At 36.7% G+C, this 25,404-nt stretch overlaps 1 protein-coding gene across 2 annotated transcripts in view; it reads right to left on the bottom strand.

Annotated features, from left to right (window-relative positions):
• The window catches only part of fbxl13 (F-box and leucine-rich repeat protein 13), a 115,261-nt gene that overhangs the window by 27,972 nt on the left and 61,885 nt on the right, over window positions 1-25,404 (bottom strand). For both annotated transcript variants that reach the window (XM_002933102.5, XM_031899022.1), the window contains exons 13-15: window positions 4,077-4,175; window positions 279-399; window positions 40-202 (exon numbers count right to left, since the gene is read on the bottom strand). In XM_002933102.5, the coding sequence (XP_002933148.2) occupies window positions 40-202; window positions 279-399; window positions 4,077-4,175 (383 nt within the window). The remainder of the gene's footprint in view (window positions 1-39; window positions 203-278; window positions 400-4,076; window positions 4,176-25,404) is intronic.

Here is a 25,404-nt window from a genome sequence, read left to right as displayed (position 1 = left end):
TATTGTCTAAGGTTAATTATTAAGTATATAAATGCTTACCTTATGCAATCTGCTACATTCAGTATGGTAATATTCTTTAATACTGAGATTGCTTTAAGGCTGACATCTGTTATTTTCTGACAATCGGCCACATATATATGATTTAGGTTCGCACAAAATTTGCATATTGCTTTGATGCTTGAATCTGTGATTCTGTTATTCCCTGTTGTAAATGTAAAGATGTTAATCAGAGTATAATAAAAATACTTCTCTTATGAAAATATAGTAATGTCTCTGACCTTCTATTCTGATCTTTGCAAGTTTACGTCCTTGTGCAAGTACTTTAAAGGCCACATCAGAAAGATGGGGTGAGCCCAGAAGAGATATAGATAGAATATTCTGGCATTTTTCAAGGAGGGCCTTTAAATAAGTAAAATGAGTACATGTGAAATATTTGACTTACTGTGTCTATATTATCATAGTTTCAAATAAATTAACAATATTATACTGCTGTAAATCAAATAAAAGAGAGGCAGTTTTGGATACGCAGAGATATCCACCTTACTTTCAAAATAGATAAACAAAGCAGATATAGTTTTTCTGCTTCTGCTATTTTCTTATTACATTCTGCTGCTTTTCTTTTATCCTCAAAGAAGGAACACCCAAGACCTATACCTAGCCATATATGCCTAGGTTTGGTTAGACAGTTTGTTAAATCTCACCCATACCATCTGGGCATGTATATCATCTCTACAGTACAGTTTAGACCAGGGATCCCCAACCTTTTATAACCGTGAGCCACATTCAAATGGAAAATGTTTTGGAGAGCAACACACGCATAAAAATGTTCCTGGAGGTGTCAATGAGAGCTATATCCCTAAAACTTAAACTGTGCGACTGCCTTTCAGTCAGTAGGAGTGATGTCCAGACACTCCCCCAGGTACAGATTTCTTGTGAGCAATCTCCCATCTCTGCTATGCTGCTATGCTGCATAGGTCAAGAGGCCTGACACGGCGCTTCACATAATAAAGAGTGCAGACCTGCTGCATCCCTTTTTAAATGGTGGGAGAGGCGATTAAGAGTGGAAATTTGCAATAATAGAGAAACTGCTTTATGACACCCATTGTTTTCAAGCATAAATAAAGGGTCCAAGATACCCTCTCTGTATCCATATGAGGCAGGGTGTGTAATGTATATAACCAACACGGAAGGGAACCAGGCAGTAAATCTTAAATTCTAGTGTAATGCTATTTCTTTAGCAAAACATAGAAATTACAGATTTATGCATAATATAGTAAAATGTCTCAAAATATAACTGACTTTGCATAGATTGATAGAGACTGCACACTTGTATAGACTGAAAATCCACAAAACTACAACTTTCAAAGTACTTCACATGAAAAAAGTAGCAGGGCTAAAAAGGTACACGACAATGCATTAATGACACAAGCAAAAGAGAAGGGCACGCTCTCTGGTGTAGTAAAATTAAGATATTTTATTAAAATAATAAATTATTGTAGTTACATTATGTATTGATAATCAACTCACTCATCACAACGTATCACAGTTAAGCTCAACATTTCCGTTCAAGCTTTTACAATTTTGTGCCCTGAAAAAGTCCAGACCAGGACTAAAATATTTTAGTTTTACTACACCAGAGAGCGCACCTTCTCTTTTGCTTGTGTTTATAGATTTTATTGGATTTGACCTTTTGAAGTGGCAGCACCTCTGGATTGCTCTCTCTCTCTCTAGCTGTTTTTGAGCACCCCCGTTTGTTATAGATTCAATGCATTAATGTCAGTGGGAGGGTTGCAGGAAGATAGTGGGGAAGATGGGGAGGCAACAGCAGGCATATGGTAACCTGTCATTGGCACTTGGGAGGCGTTTTGGTTCTTTAAACTGCCAATTGTGGAATATATGGTCTTGGCATTTTTTAATCTAGTCTAAGGTGCCTAGCTGTTGATCTAGATACAATAATTGCTCTTGCACTTTGCTTCAGGGCAATTGTAAATGAGCCCTATAGCCATATATGTGTTATGCGAAATAGTTTCCAATTTATATGTGGTATTCATTGTAAAGAGATTTTAAAAGCTAAGTCATCTTGCTAAATACCACATGTTATGTGATAAAAGCTCTGGAGTGAATCACACATTTGATGTTTTGTTCCCACTGTTTATGTGCACATTTAAAGCCAGATTTTAATTGACAAAATAAGCATTTCTGGATGTATTTAATTTTTTTTAAACAAAAGCAAAAATAGGAAATTTGGCTAACTCAAAGTATTTTTGTGGCTAAAATTATAATATGTGTATATTTTCTGAATCATTCAACCTCTTTCTTTTTTTTGTATTCAAATTGCTTTATTGAAAAAAACAATGCAGTTTCCATTTGCTATAAATCTGCTTTTCTTTTGCTATTCTCAAGGTTATTACAGCAAGTAGGAAAACCTATGGAGAACATGTCTTAGAAAAAAATTGTTTAACATCTAACTACAAGTTAAGTATGGTCAAAACGTCTTCACATTACTCCTTACAAGTTGCTGTGTATAATTAAGTAGGATACCCAGGGCTGACAGGTGTCTACAAATTTCTGTTTCAACCTCTTTCTTCTTATGTGCTTTTCTAATCTTCACCCATTCCAGATTTATTCTCATTCCTATTTTATTGTTTGTAAATTGTAAATATTAATCATAATGTACAAAGCCACATAGAATTTTTAACCCTGCCCAAAGTGATGACCTTCAGCAAGGATACATTTCCTGATGTTGTATATTGTGTTCACACCTATAAATGCATATTGTCTTACCTTCCATACCAAGGAAATAATGTTAAAACGAAGACTGGTTTAAATTTGTTTCTTTATATAGATTTTTATAAATGAAAAAAGATCTGATCTATCAAAATTTAATGTAAAAAGGGGGCAACTATGGTTGTGCAAACGATTAGTGGTGGTTTCTGGATGGTCTCCTAAGCAAATGCATAAGGGAAATAATGCTAACAAAGGTTTAAAAGTCATTTAAATGGGAAATTCACTTTAACTAATTAACTTTAGCATGTCCTTGTTTTACCAGATCTTAGCAACATTAATTTTAATAGGTTTTAAATAATTTTAATTTTTTTTGTGCCTCTTTCCAAACAAGAATTTTAAATGTTATGTCAACAGCCAACAAAAATGTGATTTTCACTGCTTTTTTTTTTTTTTTTTTTAATTATTTGTCCACAAATCCAAAACACTGTATGGCTGCTCTGACAAATATGCAGGTTCCTTCGCATGAAAAGCTGATGTCAATGTGATTTCATCACTTACTAAATTCCAGTGGGAAGACATCATGGAGAAAAAAAAGTTGGCATTAAACCAGAATGATAGGTCTGCCCAGTTTCCAGAAACACATTTCAACAGTGGAGACCCATGACTGTCTGGGCACAAACCTTTCTCTATTTCTCTGTCAAATGTCTTCTTTCCAGTGTAAATCAGGAAAATCTAATAAAGCTACACCCAATGTAGCATCAGGGATTTAGGTCAAACATTATTGATCACCTTTCTTGCTTCTCAGTCTTAAAGGAACAGTTCAGAGTAAAATGGATTGACTGCGCAAAATAAAAAATATTTGTTATACAGTTAATTAGGCAAAAATGTAATCTATAAAGGCTGGAGTGGGCAGATGTCTAACATAATAGCCAGAACTCTACTTCCTGCTTTCAGCTCTCTAACCTTGTTAGACAGTGACTATAGGGGGGCCACATGGGACATAACTGTTCTGTTAGTTTGTGAGCACGCAGGTCAGATTCTATTTTGCCCATTTTTATTTTTACACTGAATTGCTCCTTTAAAACAAGTTTTTTTCAGGATGCACACTTATATACCCTAAAATTAAATCTTGTGGGATCTGGTTTGTCTTCCATGTTGTAATCCTGTAAAAAAAAACTTGTTTGGAATTACAGTAACTAAGTCAGAGTCAGAGTTTCCATAGAGAAAGCGCTACCTTAAAAGACTAATAAACTAAGGATTTTCTAGGTCTGTTTTTTTACATAAAACCTATGAAAACATATTATGTAAAGAGAAGGTTTAAGTATTTAACAAGAACAACCTTTACTTACTGTGATGCATTTATCTGTCAGAGTAAACATATCATTGATCTTCAGTTGCTGAAGAGAATTGCAACCCGCTGCCAAAAATGTAAAACCATCCACTGAAATCTAAGAATAAAAAGAAAATTAGACATTATATTGTAAAAACAGCTTGCTTTGTAATTTGACTCTACAAATAATATAAGGGCCTAAGCAAATTGTTTAGTCTGGTAACCTCTTTCTTTCTCTCCCTCTTTTCATCTAAAATTGCTCTAACATTTTTCCCATTCAACATGTTTGTTGAAGCCAAACTGCTGTGGCAACTACACACAAGGTATCAGCCTTCTCCCATTCACTCCAACATAACCTTTTGTAATCAGTATACATGTTAAATATGCTGTGCAGGGTGTTCTAAAAACTGCAGAACCCCATATTAACAGTGTACATATTAGCAGGAATTCAATGCGCAGTCCATCAATGCATCAACAACAGAGACAGCCTCTTAACATTTAGGGGCAGATTTATCAAAATGCGAGTTTAGAGCTTAAAGGAGAAGGAAAGGTAAAAACTAAGTAAGCTTTATCAGAAAGGTCTATGTAAATACAGCCATAAGCACTCACAGAAACGCTTCACTGACTTCTCTGTAAAAAGATTATTTGTGTCTCTTTTCCTCTGCCAGAGGCACGCAGCTTTCAGCTTCCTGCTCCCCCTCCCTCAAGAATGCTAAGATTGGATCTAAGCCAATCAGCAGGAAGCTGACTCATAGGGGCTGATTTACTAATCCACGAACGGTCCGAAGGCGTCCGAATGCGTTTTTTCGCAATGATCGTTTTTTGCGATTTTTTCGTAAATTGTCGCAACTTTTTCATAGCCATTACGACTGTTTCGCAAAATGTCACGACTTTTTCATAGCGCTATGACTTGCGCAAATTGTCGCGACTTTTTCGTAGCCTTCACGCCGAGTACGAACGTTTCGGATTCATTCAAGCTTCAGTATCATGAATTTTCTTGGGCCAGGTTGGAGCTGCAGAGTGCCATTGAGTCCTATGGGAGGCTTCCAAAATCATGCAAAGTCTGAAAGTTTTGCCCGCAGTTTACGAGCGCTCAATACCAAAAAGTCGCGACAAGATACGAGCAAATCGTAATGGCTACGAAAAAGTTGCGACAATTCGCGCAAGTCGTAATGGTTACGAAAAAGTTGCGTCAATTTACGAAAAGTCGTAACGGCGATCGCGAAAAATACGAAAAAGTCGCAAAATGTTCGTTTTCCAACCGGAATTTTTCCAATTCGGATTCGTGGGTTAGTAAATCAGCCCCCTAATCTTACTAACTGAGCATGTTCACTTGGTCCCGGTTTCTGTGCAGGAGCGAGGCATTATGGGAACTTTCTTTACACAGCTCAGTGTTTTTTCTTCCTGTTTGGCTTCAGATCTTCTGAACAGGTGAAATATGGGGAGACTTAAGGGCACTATTGAGAGAACTGAAGGTATGCCTACAGCTTGAGATCAACTCTATATAAGCCTTTCCTTCTCCTTTAATACATAAAAACACACCCACGTTCTGTTCATTCCTATGGGATTTTTAGAAGCATATTTATCAAATGGTGATGTTTTGAATCCAAGAAAAAACTCATTTACACTAAAACTACAAATGTATAGTCATTAAAATGCAAAATGGAAGAATATTCATGTATTTACAAATGAAAAAATTAAAGAAAACCTTTAAAACCACAAATAAAATACAGATTGTTACAATTTCCCTATGACAGCTCCCATTGACTTCTATGTGAACTTGATAGCTTTTACATGGCGTAGTTTAGTCTTTTATTTCATGGTTTTTGACTCAATAAATCACAATATTTTTTTGTAATTAGTTTAATCAACGGTTTTTAGTGCTAACAACTATGATTTGTGAAAATGAAAAAAATACGAATGCTCGTAAAAGGGCCCTTTAAGTCATAAGCTAAGCCTATGAACAAGGTTCAATTAGTTGAAAGGTTAATTCAGGACTGGCAGAGGTTGAAGTAAACCTATAGGGGAGAATGAACACAAATGGAACAAGCAGCAACAAATTATGTAAACAAGAAAAACAAAAACACAAAAGCTGCAGGAAACAAGTTTGTGTGTTCCTTTAATGCCAGGATGACCAGCAATCTTGAAGGAATGACCCCAAGTGAGGACCAGAGAGACTGCAGGTGGAACAAAGGCCTTAACAGGAGGACATGCAGGTAAAGTAAAGGAATATGGAGCAGTGACTCACTTGGGAGAAAAAAAGGGTTGGAAGCTTTAATGTTCTTTGAGCCAGGTAGTAAATAGTAAATAAAAAATCTGGAGAAAAATAATGCCCAACAGGTTTGATGTGGGTTAAGTCTTTTAGAAGAGGACATGTATTACATTTTTATGATCAGATAACAATGAAGATAGGGTCAACCGAGCCTTCCAGTAAGTGCCGCCATTCCTTCCTGGATTATTTCACATACATGAGTTAATGATTGCCGATGTCATGATTGCTCTTTGAAGGAGAGAGCTTCCAAGCGTAAAAAACACAGGCATGGAGATAACGTTGGAAGTTGTTTTGCTAAAACAGGATGGCTCAAAATCCCATATGAGAGGTGTCCACTTCAAGAATAAAAGGACAAAAAGTATCTGGGTGGATTAACACAGGAGCAGAGCTGAAGGCAAGTTTTAATAATTCAAAGGCTTCTTGAACTTTAGAAGACCATGAGGCTTTGGACTGCTTTTGGGTGACCGCAGTAATAGGAGCAACGATTTGGGAGAGCCACTTGATGAATCTCTAGTAAAAATAGGTGAAATATCAGAGAACTCAACTTAGTATTTAGGTAGAAAAGTTATATGTGCAATGGAGGACACAGGGATCGAAAAATGAGAATGTGAGGCACAATTCGATAGACAGGATGGACTCCAAGCAGTGAGTCAATAAAAGGGTTATGAGTTGTTTCCAAAGAAGTACAAGAATAACAGAAGTAGCAGGGCACTTATATTGAGAAAGGTGATTTGCTCATTCCGCAACCAACTCACTTGAAGTAGCAGAGTAACAGAAGTGTAAGAAAAAATACAGGGCTAACAGATCTGCCATGAACTGCCTGGGCAGAAATTGGCACATTGAGAGGTATAGAAGGAAAGCCACAATGTTCCAGGAAGGAATTGTCAATGACATTTCCAGGTGATCCAAAGTCCAGAGACTTGAAAGAAAAGGCAAGGGAAGCAGGGATGGAAATTGTGGAATCTGAGGTATCTGGGAGTGAAATTACTTTGCCAAGGGGAGACTACCTGCTCAAACCTAGGCAGAAGGATTTCCCTGTCTCTTTCGCTTGACTCAACAGGAGTTAAAGGACAAGACAAAATCTATTAAGTACACTTTTAAATAGTACTACCATTGCTGTGTAAAAACACTCTATTTCTGGCTTGCCTAATGAAAGATTAACAGAGATACACTTACTACAAACTACATACTTGTTTCAGTGAACGGCGCCGCCATCTTTAAAAAGGGATGCCCATACCTTTTCCCTCAACGTCTCTACTGCGCATGCATCCCCAACATCCTGCAACTTTGACCAGCTCACAAACCAACTGCCCCCCCTGCTCCCCACATCTGCCGGCACCCACCCACCCACCAGTGTGCAGAGCCACCAGCACCCCCCCGTCCGAATCGTTTGTGCTTCAAAAAAGTAGATGGATCAGCAGCCTGGGAGGGCACCAAATTTGATAAGGCTAGATAAATGGACCGAAAACTTTTGCAACACTTCATTTGCTGCAGTGTGCTGCTGGTATACTTTTTCAATATTCAAGGAGGAGAGGAGATATTGAGATGTTAATTCCTGTGATAGCAAACCCAGCGGTTTCCATAGGAAAAGAGGGGGCATACTCCTGACAGATTTAAAAGGCTCTCAAGAAGTCTGCAGATGCAATTACCTATTATGGAATGGAATTTCTAACAGAGAAATACGTTTCTAAAAACTCACAATGTAACTTTAGTCTACAAAAGGATGCACAATATAATAAGAATATAATGCAGTTTGGACATCTTCCTACAGATTAAAACTATGGTGTTTAATTACCCACCTAACAGCCATAACATATGCTCAAATTTAAGCATATGCCACATCTTTAATATAGAGCACCTACCTACATTTAATTTTATGAAGCAGTCATGATATCAAAATGTTCTGTTAGAACATTAAGTGCATTAGTATCCATTACAACCAGCATCCCTGCACTGACAGGACTGTCCATAATGCTACACTGATGATTTGTTATCACTGTATTAGTAAGTATGTGAAATGTTTTATATTTTTTACATATTGTATGTTGAACATGTAATGTAATGCTACTGAATTCATGGTTGGTTAAGAGGTAGAAATTTCCCACAATAATTATATTTTTACAAGATGGCAATGGCTGTGCCACACTTCTCTTTTAGACTCTGTGTTCAATATTCAGGAGATTCCCAAGTCTTCAAAGGAAAATCTCTCAGCCAGATGTTGGATTAATTTGTCACATAGTAATTCAAACCATGCTCCTCACTCATTTGCTGCCTGGGGAGCCAGAAGCCAGTATATTGAAATCATTTTTTAGACAAACTGCTCATAATTTTTTTAAATGTATCTGGCTATATCCCATTTTGAAGTTATACAAAGTTTCTGAATTAATAATAAATTTGTATGTGTTCAGAGCCACATGTCTTGTTAGAGAAGGGAAATGACATACTAACAGGCATATTTGGAAATGTATTTATTCCTGTACAAAATATGTATTTAATTTTCCCAGCTAAACTAAAATTTGGACCCAGGAAATCAACAAATCATTTTAACACTATGCTTGACTATTTGCAATAATTTTATATTATGAAATATTCTGTTCAAATGTTTTTCTTTATTTTATTAAATAAAATTTGCGTAAAAATCACATTTTGAGGGGAAAGTGAGAAGTTCAGTGACATCTAGAAAGTGCTGAATGGAAATGCCTCTATGCACGATCTTTAAACGTCTTTATAATGGGTATGGATGGGTTAATAAAAATGAATTTGGGTTTCATGTTTAATTTGAAAAGGCCTTTATTATACAGTTCTTTTATATCTCGGTGACAAATCCCCTTTAAGGAATGGACACATTTATTAAACACTTTGTGCTTTTTTTTAAATCATCTTTTCAGCAAAGGTCCCAAGAAAATGAGTAATGAGTATTACATTGCAATTAATGCAAATCTCATCTATGGTGGAATTACTGAATTGCTAAAAAAATATTTTCCGTGCTACTTCAAATTAATAGAATCACAAATTCATCTTATCTATGAATAATTTGTAAATCAGGTATAATTTGTTTTATGCGCAAAGGTAATTACCGCCTAAATAATAAATATTTCTCCTCTTTAGTCTCACTAAATATCCATTTAACCAAAAAATATTTTTCACCTTTAGTCACCTAATTATGAGAATGTATTAACTGTTGCGATCTGTATATTATGAAATAGCCGGCAAAGAGTAACATTGCATGTTGTTAAAGGGATGTGTTGGGGTTACTTTCTTTCAAACACTATGGGCGAGATTTATCAAAGTCCGAATTTTGGACTTTTAAAAGTACAATTTGTAAAAATTCAGATTAAATCCGATAATTTCTGATGTGCGTTAATTGGAAGTCATGATACCAAAGAATGAATGAATGAATTCCGAAACTTTTAACCTTGTGGCGGCAAATACGATTTTGTCGCACACATTGTCACAAAGCACGAAAAAGTTGCGTGATTTAACGAAAATATTGTAGAAAATACGCAAAAGTTCTAAACTTTAGAAAAAATTAAAAAAATGTTGATTACAATTTCGATATATTTTTCACCTAGTCATCTAGTGCTCTAAAGCAAAGCACTCAGAATACATTTTTTCAGTTGTGAAATTCTGTTAGCACAAATAGTTTCAGTTAATAGGGTCCTAAACCCAAACAGTTTTTTTGCATAATTAAAGAACTTTCCAATATTCAGTACATTAAATTTAAAGATATTTGCGAATGTACTTACAATTAGAAGCAGAATCTGGAATACTGTTTACATTCTCTGCTTTACTGACTTTAAATACTAAACAATCTTGCAGAACCCAGCTGATTAAAATACCTAGGGGGATATTTATAAAGACACGAATGCTCCGAGCGTATTTTTGCTGATTTTTTCGCACTTGCGCAACTTTGGAATTTGGAAAGGTTCTGCCACTGTTTACAATTGTTCGGTACGAAAATTTCGTGACTTTCAGATCGCCAATACAATATTATCGTGACTAATACGTTTTTTTCGTAAGCATTTTTGTGATATTTGCGATCTTCAGAAATTATCGTATCCAATTCGAATTTTTCCCATTCGGGATTCGAACTCGTGTTTTAATGAATCGGCCCCTTAGAGTAGGGCTGACATCTGCTATATTGTCGGAACCAAGAAACAGAAAGGGATAAACAAATACTGCTTGTAATTACAACTTCATTTACAAATAACCAGTGAAAATCTTGCCTAAGGTGACACTGTCCAAGGAAGGCAAAAGTCAGAGTAGCAGGAGGAATCCCATGATAGTACTGTAACACTTGTTTGGCTTAATAGGGGTATTATTACCAGGCTAGTTGGACTTAGAGCATGTGTTACATGCAACCCCCTTTCCCAGGATGGGCCTCCGCTAAGTGGGAGCTGTGTCAGGGGCTTAACGGTGTAGTAGAACTACAACTCACACTGGTGTTGTGCAATAGATTAAAGGAATAGGACGCCAGGAGCTCTTGCAGAATAACTGAATAATACTTTATTGTCCAAGACAATGGTAGAATAGTGCAACAGGGTATTATACTCACAGACACAGCAGGTATAGATGATCACAGTAGGGAGTAACAGCTGTGACCCTTTAGGAACAGCGTAACCCAATATGGAGAAGTGCAGAGTATTAACTGGATACCTGAGATGAATACCCTTACTGTAGAGAATGCTCCAGTCGACTATGGTTCAGGGGCAAAGTACCTTCCTAAATCCTGCGTCTTACTGGTCCCTTCAGAAAGGCAAACAGAGCCAGGGTAGGCTAAACCCTTAACAATTCCTTTGATGGGGCTAATGGCTGCCCTTTCTAGCTAAACTGACTATGCTCACTTCTCCTAGAGAGTGCTATGAAATAGTTCTGACTGTGCTGGCTTGTTCTCATTCACGGAGCCTTGTCCCCGACTTTAGATGGTAGATTACTGGGGCTGGTGCCTCCAGGCTCATGGACTGATGCCTGAGACAGTGGCAGCCAAAGAGGAAGACACTCCTCCTTGCAAGACACTATATTGACTCCAAGGGGAGTGGTTAACCTGGCTAAACCTATTAAGGATAGCTTAAGAACTGTAGCCTGAGTGTAGAGGGCTCTGCCCTATAACAGTACAGATATATGCTAACCATTGTGTCACTGTGCTGCTCAATTTCTACCCACCAAATTAAGACATTTTTGGATTTGGTCAAATACCAAATACCAATACCTGTGCAGTCAAACTTTCCCTAGCTGGAGCCTTAGTTAGGCTTTGTGATAAGAAACAGATCACTATAAAGAAGGCTTCTTAGTGGACTGCTGGTTGGTTTTGATTGTGCTTGAAAGAACCAAAAGTAAAATGTAACTTTACGTTAAGTTTCTATTTACCCTAAAAGGGGAACTCCACAACTGCACCCAAACAAAACATAAGCTTTTTGAAAAATTTGCAGCCTTTTTATGATATTTAAAGGAGAAGGAAAGGTAAAAACTAAGTAAGGTTTATCAGAAAGGTCTATGTAAATACAGCCATAAGCACTCACAGAAACGCTGCACTGAGCCCTCTATCAAAAGAAACATGATTTCTTGTCTCCTTCCTTGTCTCTCTAATTCCTGTGCCAGAGTCTGTGCAGCTCTTTCCTCTCACCCCTCTCCTGCTCCCCCCTCCCTCAAAAATGCTAAGAACTTCCTCCTCCCCCTTAGGAATGTGTGATCTGAGCCATTCAGCAGGAAGCTTCCTCATAGTAGTAATTGGGATGTTTATTTAAACAGAATATAAAGTTGCATTCAATTTTGCTAATCATTTCATTGTATCTATATATTTTAATCAATACATAAACCCATCTAATTCCATATATAACTAAACATTCGTTTAATATAACCTAGCACTTCCCAAGCACTCCATTTAGCTGAACATTCTGTATAGAGGTATGGGACCCGTTATGCAGAATGCTCGGGACTTGGGGTTTTTGGATAAGGGCTATTTCCGTAATTTGGATCTCCATACCTTAAGTCTACTAAAAAATCATTTAAACATTAAATAAACCCAACAGAATTGTTCTGCCCCAATAAGGTTTAATTATAATTGGTACTGTGCAGTTATTACAGGGAAAGAAGAAAATTTTAATTTGATTATAATGGTGTCTATAGGAGATGGCCTTCCTGTAATTTGGAGCTTTCTGTATAATAGATCCTATACCTGTACACAACCTGTACACAATTTCAATAATGATTCTAGCTCAACATTCCATCAAGCTGAACGAGGTTTTTTACTTAAACTTGCCTATTCCAGTCTAGTACAGATTTCTTTCAAAAATATTTCAGTTCAGTATTCAATTTTCTTTTAACATTCCATATAACCAAATATTTAGTTTAACTGAACAATCCAGTTCATTAGATAATTTTTAGATTTAGATTTTTTTTTTACCACAATCTCTGTTTAATGTGACATTACAATTCACTTATTATTTTGTTTACCTAACATTAAAATTCATTAAAATTGTCATGAACATTCTACTTTCTCAAGCATTTGGTATATCTAAAAAAAATCCTTTTTACCATCTATTTAATGACCATTAGCGTTACTTTCACTTTCCATTTACTTAAATATTCAGCTTTAATTGAGCATTAGAATTCACTATATATTTTGTTTACCTAAATATCTATTTCAGTTGACATTGTTATCCCAAACATTTCATCATTAAATGATCCCATAGGAGCATGTGCTAGAGCTAAACCAGAGCACATATTAATAAAACACTAACATAACTTAGGTAACACTTCCAGGCAGGTCTGGACTGGGGTTCAAAATAGGCCCTGGGATTTCAAGTACACACAAGCCCAAACAGTTCTGGTGGGGGACTGTTTGGGCTTGTGTGTACTCTAACCTTTTAGTTAGTCAGTGACTTTAGGGGGGGGGCACATGGCACATAACTATACAGTTAGTTTGTGAGCAGATTCAAATGCAACATAACTGAACAGTTACGTCCCATATGCCCCCCCCCCCTCGAGTCACTGATTGGCTATTGACTGCTAACAGCTTAGAGAGCTGCAAAGGAGGAAGTAACGTTCTGGCCATTATGTTAGACAGCTGGTCACTGCAGCCTTTAAAGATTACATTTTTGCCTAACTAACTATATTGAAAACTTTTTTTTGTTTTGCACAGTCTATCTATTTTGCCCATTTTCATTTTTACTCTAAACTGTTCCTTTAAGAGTGCATTTATGAGACCTTCTGGATGCAACTTGGATGGATCATACTATGATCACATAACAGTGACCAATGATTGCCCTTTGTGCGTGTATGTATGGTTAAATCAAGCAGTATCTTACTGTATGGTCCATATCACAAAACTATATTATATATAACCTTATCTCTGCAAGTAAGACCTCTGAATGCTGCAGTCTTGTAAACTAATTGTGACAAAAAGAGAAATTTTACATTTTGTGCAAAAGTCCTCCTTTCTGGATGTAACATATTGTCATAATTGTTACTTTGCTAAATAATGAATGTTTTTTTATTATTAAATAACTACATTGAACAAAATACATTTATTCATACTCCATATCTGTTTAACCAATGTTTAACTGGTATTGCAAAAATATATATAATAGTGATGCAGAGTTGGTCTAATATTAAGCACCAAGTTTTTTTTATTTTTCAGTAGAATACTGCCAAACACATTACTGTAGTGTATGAAAAGCAAATCAAGTCACTGGCCGTCAGCCAGCAGAGTTACTTTCCAAACCAAATATTGCTGTCTCCAAGAAATACTGTTGCCAGTTTGTTCTTGGCACTGATGTTTCATGCCTTTTGTAATACAAGCATACAAATAATAACAGCTTTTTTATCTGTTGATTGCTTCCATTAAACCAACATTTTTAAAATATGACAAACTATATTGTCAGCAGCAACTGTTCTTAACTGAAAAACATGAGGCAACTCACATTAACTGGATGGTGTACAATGGTGCCCATTGTATTGTATTTAAGGTTTCAAGAGCAGAGAATCTGAGTCAGGTACTCCTGACAGTAGCAAAGGCAGAATTTACAAAGTACATTCAAAATGATCTAAAAATCCATCTCAACTGGAGATTTAGATTAACTCAAATAATTACAGCTAAATTAACATATCAGCACAGGTATGGGATTCATTATCTGGAAACCCGTTATCCAGAAAGTTGCAAATTACAGGAAGGCCATTTCCCATAGACTCCATTCTAAGCAAATAATTCCAATTTTTGAAAATAATTTCCTTTTTCTCTGTAATTATAAAATAGTAACTTGTACTTGATCCCAACTAAGAAATAAATAATCCTTATTGGAGGCAATACAATCCTGTTGGGTTTATTCAATATTTAAATGATTTTTTAGCAGACTTAAGATATGGAGATCCAAATTACAGAAAGATCCCTTATCCGGGAAACCCCAGGTCCCGAGCATTCTGGATAATAGGTCCCATACCTGTATTATATAAATTAATAATATATAATATAGGCCATTTAGAGGCAGATCTACTAACAATTGGATTTTTTAGTTTTTAGAAACTCACATAAACTCCTGAGTTTTTTGACTGAAAAAATTCTATCAATGATGTATTTATTAATAGTCATGATAATTTGTAAGTTGATTTACAAAAGTTTTGAATTTTTTTTAATTGTATCTGAAATGTTTGAGAAAAGTTTTCTCAAAAAATTTAAGAATTTTGGGGAAAATTTTCAAGAATAAATTGCCATTACTTAGTTGTGACATTTAAATGGACGTTAATTTCCATAAATCCTCTTTTTTTTCCTAAACAGGAATTGCTTCAGCTGTAATTTTTGAAAAACAATAATGTGTTTAAGTTTACTTGAAACTGTGTGAAACAGAAAACAATGATAGCATTAACTTCCCCTTGAAAGTGTGTGAAATAAAAAAAATAATGTTTTTAACTTCCACTTGAAAATGTGTCAAGGCTGTTACTGACGATTCTATTTTTCTATTATTCTAAGCCTCCATAGGAATCAATGGTTCTCGGCAGCTTAAACCTGGCATGCATTCTTAGCACAAAGTTTTATAAATCTCAAACATTTGTGTGTTTTAAAAACATTCTTGAAATTTTTGAGAAAAAACACAAAACAATTGTATAATGTCAAAAAATATATAGTAAATTTCGAAAAAAAAAAGAAACAAAAAAATATTGACTTTTCTCAAAAAACCTCAGTAAATGGGCCACTTAGGGCTAGAAATTTTTATGTTTAATTTTTTTTTTTTTTTACGTGTGTGTTTTTTGGTATTATACAATTGTTTTTTTTTTTCTCGAAATGTTTAAGATGATTTGGGGTATTTTCTCACGAAAAAATTTGAGAAGTCTTTTAAAAACACACGAATGTTCGAGGTTTATAAAACTTTTTGTGATTTTTAGACTGACAAAAAGCATGCCAGGTTTAAGTTGCTAAGAACCACTGACAGCCTGTCTTTGACACATTTTCAAGGAGAACTTAAAAATATTATTGTTTTCTATTTCACAAAGTTTCAACGGGAAGGTAATCTTATCACTGTTTACTATTTCCCACAGTTTCAAGGGGAAAGTTAATTCCATCATTGTTTTCTATTTCACACAGTTTCAAGGGGAAGTTCCTGCAATATTTTCAAGCTTTTGGGGAAACTTTTGCTAAATTTTTCGAAAAATAAATTCTCAATTCAAATTATTGTGAATATTAATAAATACATCATTGATCGAATATTTTTAAATAAAAAAATCTCACAGGAGCTTATGTGAGTTTCTAAAAACAAAAAAAATTGATTTTTAGTATATGTGCCCTTTAGTGTCACTGGCTTAATTAGGGATCATTTATTATTTACCAGGGCAAAAGTGCAATAGCATGCCCATGAGCACTAAAGGGCATGTGTTTGTACTTCTGCCCAGTAAACAATAAATTACCTCTACTGTGTTCAAGGAAAGTAATGTAAGTGAAAACGATTGGTGTCTCGTGACCTTCTTTTATGAATGAGAAATGTGAAACAATAAAATGCAGACTGGACACATAATTTTTATTTAAGTACTTTAAACATAACCTCTCCACGGGACTACATTTTAACTTTAGGGTCTGATTCTTTGCCTATATTCACAGATTTCATCCTGCAGAGCTAAAAATGGCTATGGAGAAATACACGGAGGAGATTATAAATGCAAAGACCCTCATCTCTTTTGTGCCCTGCTTTTCCTAACTGACCCTGTTGGGGACCAAAAGGAAGAAGTTTGGCTGGGAGAAACAAAGGGGCATATTAAACTAGAAAGGGAAGTTTGAGAACAAACTTCATGTTGTGTTGAAAAACGTGAAGTCACTGAATGAAATCTGATCTGCTTTTGGCCCCACCCACTTTTTCTAACCTTGGACCACAGTTATATAGTAAAACCACTGTGCAAAGTTTGGGGACCCTGGTTTTAATAGTGTCTGAATGGCAGAAATTTAAATTTCCTTACTGAAAGTCATCTAGTCAACGAGTGACATCTGATTGGTGGCCCACCCACTTTTTCTAACCTGGAACTGCAGTTATCCAGTGACTAACTCTGCAAAGTTTAGGGACCCTAGGATTAATAGTTACAGAATGGCAGCAGTTTAAATTTAAACCAATAAAATTCAACAGGTAAATTGTGATTGCCCACTTTTTCTAACCTTGAGTCGAAGTCACCCAGTGACAAAAAGTGGGCACCCTGGCATAAATAGTGTGAGAATGGCAGCATTTTAAATGTAAATTAATAAAATTCAATGGATGGAATCTGGCTGTTAGTGGCCCAGCCCACTTTTCCTATTTTTAAACTGCAGTCCCCCAGTGACCAAGTCTGGGCACTTAGGCATAAAAATTGTGAGACTGACAGCATTTTACATTGAAAGTAAATAGGTGAAATATGATTGGCTGTTGGTGTCTCCGCCCACTTTTTTCTAACTTTGAATGACAAATACCCAGTGAGTATCTCTGGAAAGTTTAACAACTCTGGAATTAATACTTAAATAATGGCATCATTTAAATATGAACCAATGAAATTTAATAGGTGGAAATGGGTTGGCTGTCGGTGGCTCTGCCCACTTGTTCTAACCCTGAATATGTAGTCAGTCAGTGAATGAATGTGCAAAGTTTGGGAACCCCGACATAAATAGGTGAAGTCTGATTGGCTGTTGGTGGCTCCACCCACTTTTTAAAACCTAAAAATGCAGTCCCCTAGTGGCCCTGGTGTTAATACTGTGAGAATGGCAGCAGGTTGAATTTCCCCATTAAAAATCAATAGTTAAAATCTGATTGGCTGCTGGTGGCTTCACCCAATTTTTCCAACTCTGAACCGCAGTTACCTGGTGACTAGCTCTGCAAAGTTTGGGGACCTTAGTATTAATATTTAAAGAATGGCAGCAGTTTAAATTTAAACATATGAAGTCTATAGGTGAAATCTGATTGGCTGTTGTTGGCCCCGCCCACTTTCCTAAACTTGGAACTTTGTCACCCAGTGACTGACTGTGCAAAGTGTGGGGACCCTGAGATTAAACATGTGAGAATGGCAACAGTTAAAATTTCCCCACTGAAAACAATGAAAGATATGTGATTGGCTTTTGGCGGCCCGCCCACTTTTTCTAACCTTGAGTAAGAAGTCACCCAGTGACTGAATGTGCAAAGTTTGTGAACCCTGGCACCTAACCAATAAAATTCAATAGGTGAAATCTAATTGGCTGTTGGTGGCTCCACCCACTTTTTCAAAACTAAAACTGCAGTCCTCTAGTGACCAACTGTGAAAAGTTTGGGGACCCTGGTGTTAATTCTGTGAGAATGGCAGCAGGTTGAATTTCCCCATTGAAAGTCAATAGGTAAACTCTGATTGGCTGTTGGTGGCTCTGCTCACTTTTTCTTACTTGGTGCTTAACTCTGCAAAGTTTGGGGACCCCGGTGTTAATACTGTGAGAATGGCAGCAGGTTGGATTTCCACCAAGTCAATAGGTAAAATCTGATTGGCTGTTCACTGATTGGCTGTGCACTTTTGGGCATCGAACAATCATCATATTTTCATTCAGGCTGACCCCATGACTATGTGATTCAAGTTTGGGGAGCGTAGCCTCAAAGCTGTAAGATTGGCAGCAGTTTCAATTTCCCCATAAAAGTCAATGGGTAAAATTTGATTGGCTGTTGTTGGCCCCTCCCACTTTGGGGTCATCCAACAAATGTCGCTGTTTCATTTAGGGTGACCCCATTATTATGTTATTCAAGTTTGGGGGCTGTAGCTTAAAAGCTGTAAGTGTGGCAGCAGTTTGAAAATCTTCCATGTCAAAGTCAAAGGAAAAATTGTTCGGAGCGGCGCCACAAAAAGACGGGGGGCTGGATCGCTTAGAAAAGAACAAGCAACGTGTTCCGCTATAAGGCGAAGAAGTGTGGCGAGTTTGGGTGTTGTACCCCTAAAACTGTAGGAGGAGTAGCGTTTAGAAAATGAGGGCGCTAAGAATAAGAAGAAGTGGAAGAAGAAGCCAAAGTCGAAGAACAGTATGTTGGGGTTTTCAACCCAACACAATAAAGTATAAAATTACTTCACAAAAGTTCACCCCAGTATGTTAGGTATGATTTCATAACACATCTCATATTTACTAAATTTACTAAAATAAATACACTTTTGCCATACAACTGCATTGGGGGGAAATCACTGTGACAATTCCCCAGTATATATATTTTTCACACACAATTTGTAACTGTTAACATTTTCTAGAAAAGTTAAGCCATAAAAAACTTATGTATATGGGATTTTAGTAGGTGACATAGATCATGAGATGCAAAGGTGACTGCTTTATCTTTGTAATAGCAGTTCACTAGCCTAAACCTGGAGAAATTTCTCCTAGCCAAAATTAACTTTTGTGCTCTTGGAAAATAGGCAATATTCACTGTAGAAATTTCACCTGGTGAAAAGATAAGATATTCACCAATGCAAAGTTAATTTGCCAAAATCTGTAATACTCACCCTTAAGTAAACTGCCATTGGTGAATTGTCGTCATTTTTGGTGAAAATACTCCAAAATGTTGAACTTGCCTTTACAAAATATTGTGAATAGACCAGACATTTCTCAGAGAATATAAAAAATGAATCTTACAGAAAAGCAAAAGAGCCACTTTCTGTAGGAGTAGGGATGGGTTAGAGGATTGTAATCCCTATATAAAAGGTTCTCACGACAGCACCTCACTCCAAAATGCTAATAAATAGCCACCCATGTGCACGGAATACAAAATACAAAATAAAACACAGCCAGCACCAAGGGTCTTATAGTTCAAAACAATCTCAAGTGTATTGCATCCTTTTTCAAGGTACAAATACATACAACAGTTCAGTTTAAATAGCTTCCTCCCATAAACCCAGGGGGTATCAGTGACATCATATGGAGATTAACCCCTTGTGACCAACAACCCCCGACAGTGACCAGTTAAAAAGTGCATCAATTATTCTCTCTGCTCTCAAAAGCAGCAGATTCATTTAGTTTACCCATACAATATAAAGTGCAACATTTAAAATGCAACTATGTTAAAAAAACGTTCCACTCCAGTGGATGATTTGTGTAACATTGTAACAATCTCTATCTCTATGTATATTAATATAAAGTGCAACATAGTTAAAACAACTTTAAAACCATTCTTAGTCATACATTCTATTATATCTGAAATTCTGAATCACTTCCAATGCTAACCCATTGTTTACTGAACTCCAGCGATTCCTGTAATGCAATCATTATTATCATAAATAATACATTAATACAAATAATAGGGTATGCATTGTAGAACCATATTATACATCCTTATGAGCATCACTTTTCTGTCAAAAACAGTTCAACTGTAGTGTGGTGTTAAGTCCCCTGGGCGCAACACATCCCAATTTGTAAGTCCAAAATGCCTCCTTTTGTAACAACAACCGATTTATATTGCCTCCTCTCCTTGGGACCTTCACACAATCTAACGGCATACATTTAAATGCAGAAATAGAGTGTTTTGCTTTTGCCCAATGTTGTGCAATTGGTTGTTTCGAAATATCCTGTTTCCCCTTCTTTTTATCGTAATTAGGGTCCAGTGCTGCCCGTATTGTGGATCTGTACATACTAATTCTGTCCTTCAATTGTCTATTTGTTTTTCCACAGTATTCCACAAACGATTTGCTTTTTATTTGATTTTGGTTTTATTTGGTTTTTTATTTTTAAAAAATAAAAAACTTACCATGCTATCTGCCCCATACATAATCAGCATCCAGACAAAATAAAAAAAAAAATGCATTTGTGTCTTTGTATCCTTTTTTGGATTTACAGCTGTTCTCTTATTATGGACATCTGCTTTGTATCTTTGCAGGAAGAAATGATTCAATTTAATATGCAAGAAAAGGAAGTATTCATTATAGCATCCAAGACTACTTGTCAGATATACCATTCTGTAGAGCATTGTAACATGGGGTTTATCTTTTTTTAACTGGTGACAAGTATAGCTTTTAGTGTGGCTGACACTATTTGCAAACCTTACAGGAAAGGAAAGCCCTGGAGATATAAGTGCAGGGGCTGCATGACAAGGGATCCGAATAACCAGCAGCCAGATTACACTGGTTTATGTTTAGAGATTGGCAGAACCAGGTGCAACTGTGATTAGGTGAGAAGGAAAGAGTTAAGGCAGTAGAAGGCTGGCCTGGGGAGGGGCGGAGAAAGAGAGGGATGTGATGTCAGAAAAGCACTCACTTCCTTATCTTCTGAGCAGGTAGAAACATCCCACCCACCCTCCCTCTTTTTGCATATTTTGAGAAATGTCAGGAGTTTCTCTTCTTTTGGTTTTCATATTATCTATTAATAACTGAATGTGGAATTTTACCTGAATGCATTTTTATATTGTGCTTTCTGTATCTTTATATGGTATAAACTTAAGAGTCAGCTTTGTTTTTAATTCATGTTAACAACGATTTCTTGATCCAGGGAATGTTTCCGATCGCCCAGGGGGTCAGGAAGGAATTTTTTCCCTCTTGAGGCATAATTGGCACTAGTTTCAGGTTGGGTTTTTTGCCTTCCTCTGGATCAAAATAGTGGATATATGATAATATATTTTAAGTTTTATTTGTCACAGCAGTGGTAGGACCTTGCCAGAGTACTGCACAGGTCATTTTAGCAGAGGGTGAAAGGAGGTTCTCTCCTGTGACTGCACGGTGGATTGATAGATACAGACGCTACTACTGCTTGTGCTAGGTGACAGCCTGCTTGGATTTCCTATCATCGAGACACTGCAGATTCAGGACCGGCAGCAGGGCTGCTGAACTTCTCTCATGGTTGGTAATGCAGCTCCTGCTGGTAGCAGAGTTTGGGGCCATCCTCTCTGTAGGTAGAGGCAGTCTAATACTCATTCAAGTCTTCAGCGAGGAACGGCAGAGCATAGTAGCGACCTCTTATGGAATTATGGCTTTAGAATATTGCCTTGGGTTAGGCTGGCAAGGTCCTATTTATTTGATAAAATGTGAATAAATGCTGTGGCCATTTTCTCCACCTCTGTCTCCTGGTGTTTCATTGAGATATGTAACAAGGGGTTCAGTGGGTTGCCTCAAGGAGAAGGGTCAATTGAGGAGTCCCCTTGTCATGTACCTCTATAGATTTGCTGACCATCCTAAAAAACAATGTATTAAAGGCTTCTTTGAAGCAAAGTGACTTACCAGTGCAGTTTTAGATAAAGAAAACCAATCTGAAAATTGTGGGTTTGCTTGGAGCTAATGTTCTGTTGGAGTAAATAAGCATGTAAAAAGGACACTAGTCTTCTAAATAGTATAACATATGGAATCAAGATGATCTGTAATGTCTCATATGTGATTTTTATACTTAAACCATTAGTTGCATCTTTTCTCATCTAAATATATAATTTTACTTACAACCTAATTCTACTAAACTCAACAGATAATAAAATAGAGATATTTTTCTACTAGAAAATCTGCCCAAAAGCATTTCATGAACATATTATTTAATATATATCAACTTCTCATCATCTGCTGCCATTCTCTACCCAATTTTCTCTTACTGTTTCCACTATTTTCTTCTCTCCTGTTCACGATAACCTTCTCTGATGCCTCCACCTTTTTCATAAGTATAACACTTGCTCATCTTGTCCACTTGTCCATTTCGCTTTTTAACCTCTCAGTTTTATTTATATGCAGAAGTGGGGAGGAGCAAAAGAAAGTTTCGGTATTACAATAAAAACGTTCTGGGATTTTTCTTGAATCCCCCAAAGGGGATGCTATTTCACAGAAACAAAGTAGTGCAGGGATGCATATCTGTCGCCCATTAATTGTACAGCATTGTGAAATACATTGGCACTTTATAATTATGTGTTAATAATTGCAATAGAAGCAGCCTGTTAACAAAAAGATAAAATGTGTCCAGGAGCATTTGAACCCCTGCTGACACCCTGAGGTGGCTAGAGCGATGCCATCCTACCTCACCCCTCCACGCTGAACATCACAGAGCCGGAGAGGGGCAAAATTGTGCCCTCTGCACTAGAAGAGACCAAATGTATTATTATTGTTTATAATTCAGAATTTCAACTAATTACCAGGAGCTCTTTGCCACCCCTGGTAACCTGGGACGCTGCCACCTGAGGCAAGTTTCTTAACAGCACCTCTGAATATCTAAGCATTTCACACTATGTAGGCAAATGGTAAAACATAAGCTTGAGGAACTGAATACAATTCTTTAAATATATATACGCTATATAAACTGGACAGACATCTGTTTTTTTGTGTGCAAAAAAAAAAAAGTCCAATGTCCAGCGGGAATGTAATCAGAGTAAGATTCAAAACCACGTGTTAGTTAACTGTACATGAAAGCAACCATCTGCAAAACAGACTGCATGGCTCTTCCATGTGTTCCATCTGTTTGGGCAACTGTTGAAAGATTCTATATATGCTTTTGGAAGCCAGTATTGCCAAATGGTCAGTGATCTCCTTTTTGGTTATCTAAGCATATCAACCCATTTGTTACCAGCATTGAGTCTAATTCACATAGCCTAACTTACACATTACTATGGAATAGTGTTGTCCAACTGGTGGTCTGCAAGTCTACTTTGTGTGGCCCCTGCATTAACATCTGGTTGCTGTCTACTTTACCACTGTGTGAGCTTTAAAGGGTATCAGTAGTTAGATTAACTATCCCCTGCGTTGTTCACACCTCAGATTGAAACTGTAAGGCTCTGCACTGTTGATATACATTAGAATGGAGATGGCATAAAAAAGTAATACTTTTGAAATCCTTTTATACCATTTCAATTACTTTAATTTATTTTACCTGATAAAATCTCCCACGGGTCAGAAGTTCACACACCAGGACTGGTATTTCTTACAAACTAGTCCTTGTATGACTAGATTAAGGGAGAAGGAAAGGTAAAAACTAAGTAAGCTTTATCAGAAAGGTCTATGTATATACAGCTATAAGCATTCACAGAAACACTGCACTGAGTTCTCTTTCAAAAGATACAGGATTTCTTGTCAATTTGTTTTCCTCTGCCAGAGATATGCAGCTCTCTCCTCTCTCCCCTCTCCTGCTCCCCACTCCCTCAAGAATGCTAAGAACTTACTATAATGGAGCAACTTGCATCTTTACTAGCAAGAGTGCCATTACTAGGCCAGGGATTTGTCAGAACTGACTATTCTAACATCTTATAAAATAGAATTAATGAACTGATTTATAAACACAAGGAATTCTGGAAACTAATCCCAGAGCTCCAAGAAAATCCCATTTACATGGGTTTGTCCTATAGGATAAAGCTCACCCACTGGGTTTTAAAATCAGAAGCCAGTATAATACTTGATCAGATAGTCTGCCCTTATTGGGGCTCAACTGTGTAATAAAGTTTCAGATTAGGCAGAGCCAGGAGTGTGGATCCACAAATAAATCATAATGGTTGAGGAGACCGCCTCATATGTATGCAAATAAACACAAGGAATTCTGGGAACCAACCCCAAAGAGCGCCAAGAAAATCCTATTTACGTGGGTTTATCCTATAGGCTAAAGCTCACCCACTGGACTGATTTATAAAATGGTGAACTGAACTGAATATTATTCTGCTCTATGGGGTGGTAGTGCTCAGTGCTACTTAGAATAAGAACTCAGCACCTATACCTCTATGAATCTTTGATCCAATAAATATTGCACACATGGAAGAAAGAATTCAAGCAATTATTTTCCATGCTAAACTGAACTGCTCCCGCATGAAGCAGAAACTATTAGATCGAATGACACATGGGATGTTCTGATAGATAGCCTTGGCTACTGCGGGCAAGAAAACCTCCCTTGTTTCTTTCCTACCAGCTACAATGCAAACTGGTACAAAACATATGTGCTGCAAGTAGTGATGTGCGGGCTGAGCCGATATCTGCGGGACCTGCAGGTTTACTCTTGAAAAGCAAGCAAATTGCAAATAAAACTTAGTCCCTGTAAAAATGTATAATGAAGCAACAGCATTTTTAAATGTATCAGATGAAAGTGAGTAATAAGACTGGCCAGACCAGGGATGACTGATGTAGTTCGCTAGCTTGTATATACTGTAATATATGGACAAATAGTCCTTGTTTTGTTTAAAGGGGAAGGGAGCATTTTTTAGTAACTCAATGCACAAAATGTCTTAAAATCCTATATACAGATAATGGGTGAGTGCAGAGGACCTCTTGTCTTTGTATTAAATCCAAAAATATAAGGCCATAAGATTATTGTAGAAATTGATAAGAAGCATTACATTTATCCCACACATTCCTATAAGGTCACAGCAGAAAAATGCATATTATTACTTGGAATTAACCCCAGACATGACAGTAAGGTCACAGCAGAAAAACAACAATGAACACTGCAGAAAATGAAAGAGCACTGCATTAATCCAAAACATGCCAATAAGATTCTGCAGAACATGGATAATAAGCACTGCATTAGCCTAGAAATACCAGTAAAATCCCTGCTGGAAGGCATCAAGCTGGAAAAATCAGGAGCTAGTAAAGGGTCTGGGCAGATGCAGCATGGGTTTAACTGGGTGACAAAACAGAGACAGAACATATAATTGGTTGGTGGAAAATGGCAACAGACAATGGTAAACCAAAAGTA

Source organism: Xenopus tropicalis, chromosome 3 (assembly GCF_000004195.4).
Source record: "Xenopus tropicalis strain Nigerian chromosome 3, UCB_Xtro_10.0, whole genome shotgun sequence".
In the NCBI taxonomy this organism is placed as follows: Eukaryota; Metazoa; Chordata; class Amphibia; order Anura; family Pipidae; genus Xenopus; species Xenopus tropicalis.
This window is presented reverse-complemented; position numbering and strand designations above follow the sequence as displayed.